Here is an 11,758-nt window from a genome sequence, read left to right as displayed (position 1 = left end):
AAATAAAATAAAATAAATTTTTTAAAAAATAGACTTAGCTGAACATTCTTCTACATGTCCCCTCATGTACATGGTCACATATAGCTGTTGGGTGAATATCACAAGGAAAGCTGTTAGACCATAATACATGCCTATTTTCAACTTAAGCAGCTAATGCCAAGCTGCTCCAAAGTGCTTATACAAACTTACATGATACAGGTTTGAAACTTGCAGTTGATTCAAATCCTTGCTATAGACACTCAGGTGAATATATAGTTGGATCCTATTGGTGAGTGGGTAGTATAATTCAGTCTGAGTCTGAACGTATAGTTGGATCCTACTGGTGAGTGGGTAGTATAATTCAGTCTGAGTCTGAACGTATAGTTAGATCCTATTGGTGGGTGTGTGAGTTATGAGTGTTTTCTTGATTACTAATAAATCTTTTTTTGGATTTAATGACAATTTGAATTCTTTTGTGAAGTGCCTGTTCCTCTCATCTATTTTTTTCACTAGGTTATTTATCTATCTGTTTGGTTTATATATTCTGGATGCTTGTCATTTGTTGGTTATATGTGTGCAAATGTTTTCTCCCAACTTTTGGCTTGTCTTTCTTTGCTTTTAAAATGTCTTTTAATAAACTGAGGTTTAAATGCTGATACAGTCAAATTTAGTCTCTGCCTTATGATTTATAATATTTATGAACTGATTTAGAAATGTTTTCCTATCTCAAAGACATGAAGTTATTTTTGTGTATTATTTTCTGATAGTTGTATTGTTTGCCTTTCTCACCTAGATCTAGTGTGCACCTATATTGAAATTTTGTATACGTTTTGATGAAAGTTTTGTGTTGGGTGTTGTGTGAATTTCCAGTTTTATTGGTCTCCTTATCCATCCTTGCGCCAAAACCACATTGTTTTAATTACTCCAGCTTTATCATAAATCCAATCTAGTAGACTATGTTCTCCCACCTTATTTTTCTTATTTTTGTTTTTTTTTTTTTTGAGAAGGAGTCTCACTCTGTCGCCCAGGCTGGAGTGCAGTGGCCAGATCTCAGCTCACTGCAAGCTCCACCTCCCGGGTTTACACCATTCTCCTGCCTCAGCCTCCCGAGTAGCTGGGACTACAGACGCCCGCCACCTCGCCCGGCTAGTTTTTTGTATTTTTTAGTAGAGACGGGGTTTCACGGTGTTAGCAAGGATGGTCTCGATCTCCTGACCTTGTGATCCGCCCGTCTTAGCCTCCCAAAGTGCTGGGATTACAGGCTTGAGCCACCGCGCCCGGCTCCTCCACCTTATTTTTCAAAGCATTTAGGTTATTTTTTGCCATTTGCATTTCTATATGAATTGTAAACTCGGATTGTAAGGTTCTATAAAAAAACTTATTGTGATTGTGATTGGGATTGCACTAAATCTGTATGTACTTTATCAATTTAGAGAGAATTGATATCTTTTTATAAGAATTTACTTTTCCAGTTCCTGAACACTGTATATTTTTCTACATATAAGATCTTCTTTACTTTCTCTCAATAATGTTTTATATTTTAAAAATAAGAGGTCTCACCCATATTTTATAATTTATCAGTGTTTGATACATTATTCTATTGTAATATTTACAACTCATATACAAAAATAACTGGGATAGCATTAGGAGAAATACCTAATGTGGATGATGAATTGATGGGTGCAGCAAACCACCATGGCATGTGTAAACCTATGTAACAAACCTGCACGTTCTGCACATGTACCCCAGAACTTACGGTAATAAAAAATAATAATAAATAAAATATATTAAGCTTGTTAAAAAAATATCTGCAGCCTGGATGACATAGTGAGACCCCCATCTCTACAAAAATAAAATATTAACCAGGCATGGTGGTGTATGCCTGTGGTCACAGCTACACAGCTACTCAGGAGGTTAAGGCAGGAGGATTGCTTGAGCCCAGGAGTTTGAGGCTGCAGTGAGCTATGATCATGCCACTGAACTCCAGCTTGGGCAATAGTGAAACCCTATCTCTAAAAATAAAATAAAATACATTTTAAAAACATTCTATAAACTATGACTAGATAGGGACTTCTTCAACTTGATAAAACCGCAGAGCTAACATTTTATTTAATGGTGAAAGGCCAGATGCTTTTCCCCTAAGATCAGGAACAAGACAAAAATGTCCACTCTCACCAGTTCCATTCAACATTGTATTGGAGGTTCTAACTAGGGCATCAGGCAAGAAAAATAAATAAGTTATCGGGCCGGGTGTGCTGGCTCAAGCCCGTAATCCCAGCACTTTGGGAGGCCAAGACGGGCGGATCACGAGGTCAGGAGATTGAGGCCATCCTGGCTAACAAGGTGAAACCCCATCTCTACTAAAAAATACAAAAAACTAGCCGGGCGAGGTGGTGGGTGCCTGTAGTCCCAGCTACTCGGGAGGCTGAGGCAGGAGAATGGCGTAAACCCCGGAGGCGGAGCTTGCAGTGAGCTGAGATCCGGCCACTGCACTCCAGCCTGGGCGACAGACTGAGACTCAGTCTAAAAAAAAAAAAAAAAGAAAAAAAAAAAAAAGAAATAACAGTTCTCCAGACTGGAAAGGCAAAAATACCCACAAACCTATCTCTATACACAGATTACATAATCTTACACATGGAAAATCCAATGGAATCCGGTAAAAAAAAAAAAAAAAAACTATTGGAACTAATAAATCAGTTCAGCAAATTTGTAGGAAATAAGATCAGTAGGCCAAATTTTTATAGACTTGCAATGAACAATCTGAAATGAAACTAAGAAAATTTCAGCCAGGTGCAATGGTCCGTGCCTGTAGTCCCAGCACTTTGGAAGGTGGAGGGGGGCAGATCCCTCGAGTCCAGGACTTTGGAACCAGCCTGGGCAACATGGTGAAACCCCGTCCCTAAAAAAAAAGAAAAAAATTAGTCAGGCATGCATGGTGGTGCACGCCTACTAATCTCAGTTACTCAGGAGGCTGAGGAGGGAGGATCACCTGAGCTCAAGAAGTCAAGGATGAAGTGAGCTGTGATTATACTACTGCACTCCAACCTGGGTGACAGAGTGAGACACTGTGTCAAAAATAAAATAAAATAAAATGAAATTGTATTTATTACAATGCATCAAAAAGTATAGTAATAAATTTGACAAAAGAAGTGCAAAACTTATACTCTAAAGACTATAAAACATTGTTGACAAAACTTAAATATCTAAATAAACAGAAAAAAAATCCACGTTTATGGATCAGAAGACTTAATATTGTTAAGATGGCAATATTCCCCAAATTGATCTACAGATTCAACACAATCCATTTCAAAATAGCAGCTGACTTCACCGTAGACATTGACAAGCTGATTCAAAAGTTCACATGGAATTGCAAGTAAGCTAGAATATCCAAAAATATCTTGAAAAAGAAGGACAAAATAGGTGCAGTCACATTTCCTGATTTCAAAACTCACTAAAAGCAACAGTAATCAAGACAGTGTGGTTCTAGGGTAAGGATACACATGCAGATCAATGGAATAGAATAGAGAATCCAAAAGTAAACCCAAACATTTGTGGTCAACTGATTTGTGACAATGGGGCCAAGACCATTCAATGTGGAAAACACTATTTTCTACAAATTGTACTGGGGCAACTGGATAGCCACATGCAAAAGAATGAAGTTTTTCCCTTATCTCACATCATATAGAAAATCAACTCAAAATTGATCAAAGACCTTAATGGAAGAGCCCTGCATCACCTACCTTTTGCACTAGAAATGTCCCCTTTTGCAGGTTTGTCACACTGTCTCCTGATCATAAAAGTTTGGGAGCCTTGAAGTCTCTTTTAATTTTGAATTCTGCCCTTTTTAGCCCAAGAGATCACCCTCCCACCAATATAATCCTTTCTAAAAACTAGGAGTTCCTAGGAGTCTGGATCAGGTTCACTCTATCAGTCAAAAGCCATACTCACCAATCTCTTCTAGACAGGCCATTCCTAGCTTGGACTGTGAGTCAGGAGGCTGCAGGGTGTCCTTAAGATTCTTTAAAGTCTTTTTTTTTTTTCTAGTTGAAAGAGTCTATAAGGAACTGATGGAAGTCTTTTTTTTTTTTTTTTTTTTTTTTTTTTTTTTTTTTTTTTTTTTTGAGACAGAGTCTCACCCTGTCGCCCAGGCTGGAGTGCAGTGGCCGGATCTCGCTCCGCCTCCCGGGTTCACGCCATTCTCCTGCCTCAGCCTCCCGAGTAGCTGGGACTACAGGCGCCTGCCACCACGCCCGGCTAGTTTTTTGTATTTTTTAGTAGAGACGGGGTTTCACAGTGTTAGCCAGGATGGTCTCAATCTCCTGACCTCGTGATCCGCCCGTCTTGGCCTCCCAAAGTGCCGGGATTACAGGCTTGAGCCACCGCGCCGGGCCATGAAAGTCTTAATAAAGGGCCTCTCAGCAACACCCTTAAGATGGTCTTTACTCTGAGGTCTTTATTTTTGCTTGTTTTTGTTTTTCGTTTGAGAACATTTTGCCATCTGAATAAGATGGGAAAGAGAAACTACTTTTGGATTTTTTTCAATTAAAATTCTTTTTGGTAGAAATGGGGTCTCACTATGTTGCTCAGGCTGGTCTTGAAATCCTGGCCTCAAGCAATCCTCTGACCTCAGCCTCCCAAAGTGTTGAGATTATAGGCATGAGCTTTCACACCTGGCCCAGTTTTAGTTTTAATCCTAGCAAGCCCTGGTTACTTTATATTCCCTTTAAATTTTGCATACTGAACAGTTTCTTTTTTATTTCATCTTTTGTTAGCCATATTTCTAGTGTAGCCATATCTCGAGTGTGAATCTGATGTAGCTGTATCTCTTAGTATAAGCAGCCAAATAAACCATTTGGCACCTTAAACATTCTGCTTGAAAATCTCCTTTGTCAGATCTACCAGTTCATTAGATACATTAGGTACATTCTATTTTTGATGTTGCCAAAATCAACAGTTTCACAAAACTTCTTATCACCACATAATGTGTCATATCTTCTCCAGCTCCAATAACATTCTCCTTATTGTCCTTCAAGCTTTCACTATCAGTCTCTTCATGGCCCTTCCAGTTTCTGCCCACTGCCCAGTACCAATGTCAATGTCACATGTTTTTGTTACAAAAGCACTCCTGACTTCCAAGTGACGAATTCATTTTTTGTTATCTACTGCTGCGTAATAAACTGCTCCAAAACTTTCCAATGACTTTCAACAACAGGTATTTTATTACAATACATCTCACAATTTCAGAAGTCAGGAATTCAAACAGGGCTCAACTGGGGTGATATTTTTTTCCACATGACAGTAACAAAGGTTACTCTGTGGTATTCAGCTGGCATCTGGGCTGGTCTGAGCTGGTCATTCATACATCTGGCACTTTGATGGCGAAGGCTGGGCTCAGCTGGGAGCGTCAACTGGAGTGTCTACACGTGGCCTCTCTAGCATCACAGCCTCAAGGTAGCCAGACTTCTTATGTGGCAGCTCAGGGATCCCAGAGAGTGTTCCCAGACAGCTGTCCCAAAGGTGCAAGGCCTCTTATGACCTAAGCTCAGAAGTCCTAATATCTGCTACATTCTAATGGTCAGACCAGACAATAAGGCGAACCTAGACTCAGGGGAAAGAGAATTAAAATCCATCTCTTACTGAAAGAAACAGAATAGAGTTTGTGGCCCTATTTTGACATCTAGATTGATGTATAATTGCCATACAATAAACACAAATATTTATAGTGTAAAATTTGGTTAAGTTTTGACACATATATATCCACGAAACCGTCACCACTATCATGATAATAAACACATTCGTCATCTCCTACAGTTTCTTGTGTCCCTTTGTAATCTTCCCTGCTTTCCCTCATGTCTCTTCAGCTTCCATCACCATCTCCTGACCTGTTGTTCTTCTGTCATTACAGATTATTTTGCATCTTCTAGAATTGTATACAGATGGAAATGTACAATACATACATTTTGTCTGTTTTCTTTTATTTGGCATATTTTGAGATTCTTCTGTGTTATAACATGTAAATATTAATTCATTCATTTTATTGCTGAGTAGTATTGCCTTGTAGGGACTGGGGGTTTTTCCCCTCATTTACCTGTTAATGGACATTTGGGTTATCTCTGGTTTTAGAGTATCCCAAACAGAGCTACTAAGAACGTTTGAACACAAATCTTTTGTATAGTCTACCATATACAACAACTATTCCATTTATTATATTCCACCAAGAGAAATAAAAGCATATATCATAAAGCATATATATCATATGTTTTTATTTCTCTTGGTAGAATATAATGAATGGAATAGTTGTTTAATATGGTAGGTATCTATCGAACATTTTGTGAAACCACCGAACTGTTTTCCAATGTGGTTTTACCATTTCACATTCCCATCAGCAGTGTATTAGAGTTCCAGTTGCTTTACATCCTCACCAACACTTGCTATAGTCAATCTTGTTCATTTTACCTATTTTTAGGTGTTTTGTTATCTCGTTGCATGTTAATTTAACTTGCATTTTAATCTGCATCTCCTTATGATGTTAAACATCTTTTCATGTGCTTTTTTGCCTTCTGTGTATCTTCTTTGATGAAGTGGCTGTTCAAATCTTTTGCCTCTTTTCTTACTGAGATGTTTTTATAGAGCTTAGGGAGTTTTCTATGTATTCAGGATGCAAGTGCTTTATCACATATACAATTGAAAATATTTTCTTATAACCTGTGGCTTGTTTTGTGTGTGTGTGTGTGTGTGTGTGTGTGTACATATATATTTTCAGAGACGGGGTCTCATTATGTTGCCCGGGCTGAAGTGCAGTGTCTATCCACATGTGAGATCATCATACTGCAGCCTCCTCGAAATCCTGGGCCCAAGTGATCCTCTTGCCTAAACCTCTCATAGTGAGGACTACAAACACACACCACTGCACTTGGCCTTTTTACTAGTGTAAGTCTCTTTTGATGTATTTTAGTTTGAATGAGGTTCAATTTATTAATTTGTTCTTTTATATATCATGCTTTTTGTGTCATATCTCAGAAATATTTGGCTACCTCAAGGTCACAAAGGGTTTCTCTTGTGTTTTATTTTTTAGAAGTTTTATAGTTTTAGGTCTTACAGTTAGGTCTACGATCCATTCATAATTGTTCTTATTTGGTGTGATGTATGAATAAAAGTTGATTTTTATACATATGGATAACTAAATATTCCTACACCACTTGTCGAAAAGACTATTTTTTTTTTTTTTTTTTTTTTTTTTTTTTTTTGAGACGGAGTCTAGCTCTGTTGCCCAGGCTGGAGTGCAATGGCCGGATCTCAGCTCACTGCAAGCCCCGCCTCCCGGGTTCACGCCATTCTCCTGCCTCAGCCTCCCGAGTAGCTGGGAGTACAGGCGCCCGCCACCTCGCCCGGCTAGTTTTTTGTATTTTTTTAGTAGAGACGGGGTTTCACCGTGTTAGCCAGGATGGTCTCGATCTCCTGACCTCGTGATCCGCCCGTCTCGGCCTCCCAAAGTGCTGGGATTACAGGCTTGAGCCACCGCGCCCGGCCGAAAAGACTATTCTTTCCCCGTTAAATTGCCTTGGCACCTTTGTTGAAAATCAGCTGTCCACATATTCGTTTGTAGTCTAATTGTGGTCTCTCTATTCTGTTCCACTGATCTATTTTTAGAGCAATACCACACTGTCTTGATTACTGTAGCCATATAATTCTTGAAATCAGGTAGTCAGACTTTCAACTTTGTTCTTTTTCAAAGTTGCTTTGCTTATTCTAAGTCTTTGCATTTCCATATAAATTTTAGAATCGATTTGTCAGTATCTATAAAAAGCCTGGTGGGATTTTGATTGGGATAGAATTGAATCTCAAGACCAATTTGGGGAATATTTACATCTTAACAATATTAAATTTTGTAACCAACAAACTTGGTATATATCTTCATTTATTTAGGTGTTCCATATCTTTAAACAGTATTTTGTTGTTTTAAATATACAAGTCTTTTATATTTTTTGTCAGTTGTTTTTTTTTCAGATAAAATTCAATTGAGCATAATCCAAGGGATTATTTCTTGATTCTCAATTATATTCCATTAACCTAAATACTCATCCTTATGCCACTACCCCCATTATTTTGATAATTATAGCTTTATGGAAAGTTTTAAAATTTGGTCTGTATTCTTCCAACTTTGTCCCTTTTCTTAAATTTTTATTTTTAAGACAGGATCTTGCCCTGTTGTCCAGGCTGGAGTCCAGCGGCACAATCACTGCTTACTGAGGCCTCGACTTCCCAGGCTCAAGCGATCCTCCCACCTCAGCCTCCCGAGTAGCTGGGATTAAAGGCGTGCACCACCACTACCAGCTAATTTTTGTATTTTCAGTAGAGACGGGTTTTTTCCCCATCTTGCCCAGGTTTGTCTTGAGCTCCTAGCCTCAAGCAATCTGCCTGTCTTGGCCTTCCAAAGTTCTAGGATTATAAGTGTGAGCCACCAAGCCCAACCTGTCCTTCTTTTTAAAATGGTTTAGGTATTCTGGTTTATTTGTATTTGCATATACATCTTAGGACCAACTAGTCAAATTTTTAAGATACAGCCTCTGAGATTTTCCTAAGGATTATAATGACTACACAACAGTTTGGGATGTATTGCCATTTAATGATATTGATTATTCCAATCCATGAACATCGAAGTTCTCTCCATTTATTTAGGTCTTCTCTAACTTTTCTCAGTAATGTTTTATAATTTCCAGTATATGAGTCTTGAATTTATTTTGTCAAGCTTTTCCTAAATATTTAATTTTCAGGGGACACTATTGTGAAAGAATTGTTTTGTTAATTTCATTTTTGGATTGTTTCTTGACAACATATAAAAATATAATTAATTTTTCTATATTTTTTTGTATCCTGTAATTTTACTGAACTTGGTTATTAGTTCTAGTGGAGTTTTTTAATAGATTACTTGGAACTTTCTATATTCAGGATCATGCTATCTACAAATAAACACAATTTTTCTTCTCCCTTTCCAATCCAGATGCTTTGTTTGTTTGTTTTAATGTACTTGCTATAACCTTCAGAACAATGTTAAACAGAGATGGCAATAGAATACATCTTGCCTTGCTTCAGATCTTAAGGGGAAAGCAGTATTTCACTAGTAAATATAATGCTGGGTGTAGATTTTTCATAAATGCCCCAGATGAGGCCAAGGTAGGAGGATCACTTGAGCTCACGAGTGCAAGACCAGCCTGGGCAACACAGGGAGACCCCATCTCTACAAAAATTAAAAACAGCCTTCTGAAGATGAGTCTTATTGAGGGCATTTGGCTTTGTAGATGAAATTCTGTCATAGAGAGGGTCTTATCTCCTTGGTTGACTGGTTGGTTAGTTGATAAGCATTACTTGAGCAGCAACGGAAAATATAAGAGCAATATCCACAATTTGATCTTGGGGATCTTAAAAATTCTAAGTAATGAAACAGTCACTCACCAAGTATATATTCATAATTTTCCATATGCTCAGCTCTGAGTTCTCCCTAACAGGAATTTAGCCAGGTGTGGTGGCATGCACCTGTAGTCCCAGCTACTCAGGAGGCTGAGGCAGGAGGATCACTTGAGGCCAGGAGGTTGAGGCTGCACTGAGCAATGTTCATGCCACTGTGCTCCAGCCTGGGGGGCAGGGGGAGAGAGAGAGAGAAAGAGAGAGAGAAAGGAAGGAAGGAAAGAAAGAAGGAAGGAAGGAAGGAAGGAAGAGAGGGAGGGAGGGAGGGAGGGAGGAAGGGAAGGAGGGAAATGAAAGGAAATACACAAACTGGGAAAAATGAATGAAGTGTCTCAACATGGATAAATAAATCTTGCCAACAGGTTGAATTATGCAACAAGCAGACACACCCTTCTCGCTTCTTAGTCTCTAGGACACCATCAGTTCTTCTGTGGCAGGTAGATGCAGAAGCACCTGCAGACCAGAAGGCATGCCCAATATTCACAGGGGCAGGCATGGGAATGTGCTCAGGGTGACACCACCTAAGGTAAAAGTTCCCTCGGCTTCCTAAAGATGTGTGGTAATGCATTGAGAAATCATTCCATTGTTTTCCTACCCCAAACCTTTATTAAAGCTTCCTTCACGTCCTTGTTTCTCAAAGAGTAGATGAGGGGGTTCAGCATTGGGATAACCACTGTGTAGATCACAGCAACTGTGCGGTCCTGGGTCAGTGAGTAGCTGGACCTGGGGCGCAGGTACATAAAAAGTGTTGTGCCAAAGAAGAGGCAGACAGCAGTGAGGTGGGATGCACAGGTGGAAAATGCCTTAAACCTGCCCTGGGCTGAGCTCATTCTCAGGATGGTGTTCAGAATTAAGATGTAGGAGATCAAGACTGTGAGGGTGCAGCTCAAAAGGTTGAAACCAGCAAAAATGAAGAGCAGGATCTCACACAGTGAGGTGTCTACACAAGACAGGGACAGGATGGGTGGTCCATCACAGAAGAAGTGAGTGACCACATAAGCACTGCAGAATTTCAGACTAAAGATACAGCTAGTGTGGATAAGAGAATTGAGGAATCCTGCACTGTAGGAGCCCACAATCAGCGAGGCACAGACCTCAGGAGACATGACGGTTGGATAGAGCAGGGGCTTACAAATAGCAGCATAGCGGTCATAGGCCATGGCAGCGATGAGATAGCACTCACTAGTGGCAAAACCCGCATAGAAGAACATCTGAGTCATGCAGCCAAAATAGGAGATCACTTTCCTCTTGGCCAAGAAGTTCACCAGGGTCTGGGGCACAACTGTGGAGGAGTAGCAGAAATCCAAGAAGGAGAGGCTCTTCAGGAGGGAGTACATGGGTGTGTGCAGAGTGGCACTCACATGGATCAGGAGGAACATGACCAGGTTGCCCAGCAGAGTGGCGGTGTACATGCCCAGGAACACCACGAAGAGCAGCTTCTGGAGCCGGGGGTCAGTGGTGAGGCCCAAGAGCTCAAACTCAATCCCTTGGCTCAGGTTTGCCCCTTTCATGCTTCTCCAGTGCTCTGTGGTGGAGAAAGAAGGCACCACTATAAATTAGATTGAACACCTGGGGCTCTCACTGAGTTTAATTCTGCCTAAGGACAGCCTTCTGAAGATGAGTCTTATTGAGGGCATTTGGTTTTGTAGATGAAACTCTGTCATAGAAAGGGTCTTCTCTCCTTGGTTGGTTGGCTAGTTGGTAAGCATTACTTGAGCAGCAGTGGAAAATATAAGAGAAATATCCACAATTGGTCTCGAGGATCTTAAAAATTCTAAGTAATGAAACAGTCACTTACCAAGTATATATTCATAGTTTTCCATATGCTAAGCTCTGTGTTCTCCCTATCAGGATTTCAAGAGTGCCTGACCTCGGGAAGCTTATATTCTATAGACAGTATATTTTGTGTTTAAGCCACACATACTGCAGTGTCAGACTGCCAAGGTTCAAAGTTGGGACTTTGCCATTAACTAGCTGTGTAATCTCGGGAATGTTACTTTACCTTTCTGAGTTTCCATTTTTCCATCTGTGAAATAAAGATAATAGCACCTGTCTCTAAAGATTATTATAAAAATTCAATGAGTTATTTCATGCAGAGAACTTGAACAAATTCGAGCACTTTGAGGAAGTTCAAAGAAGGTTAGCTATGAGCATTCTCACTAAGAAGATAGACCCAAAACCTAAATAAACATGATAAATAAGATGAACCCACAACAAAGCTTAGCAAGCAACCTACCACCTAACAGTATCGACAGAGACATACGTGTTATGTAAGCGTTACTAAACAGGCCTTCAGAGAGGCTGTAGATGGCTC

The 11,758-nt window shown here is 39.7% G+C and overlaps 1 protein-coding gene across 1 annotated transcript; it reads right to left on the bottom strand.

The window, feature by feature from the left end:
- Window positions 1–9,947: 9,947 nt before the first annotated feature.
- On the bottom strand, window positions 9,948–11,146 carry LOC126958298 (olfactory receptor 5AU1). The gene has a single exon (XM_050796562.1). The coding sequence runs from the start codon at window positions 10,953–10,955 to the stop codon at window positions 10,020–10,022; it is 936 nt and encodes a 311-aa protein (XP_050652519.1). The 5' UTR covers window positions 10,956–11,146; the 3' UTR covers window positions 9,948–10,019.
- Between the last annotated feature and the right edge of the window lie 612 nt (window positions 11,147–11,758).

This window comes from Macaca thibetana, chromosome 7, assembly GCF_024542745.1.
Source record: "Macaca thibetana thibetana isolate TM-01 chromosome 7, ASM2454274v1, whole genome shotgun sequence".
Classification (NCBI taxonomy): Eukaryota; Metazoa; Chordata; class Mammalia; order Primates; family Cercopithecidae; genus Macaca; species Macaca thibetana.
The sequence above is the reverse complement of the archived record's forward strand: the minus strand, read 5'-3'. Positions and strand labels throughout refer to the sequence as shown.

What these genes read in the sequence shown, in the direction of transcription:
- LOC126958298 (XM_050796562.1), bottom strand. Translation starts at nt 10,955, where the DNA reads ATGAAAGGGGCAAACCTGAGCCAAGGGATTGAGTTTGAGCTCTTGGGC.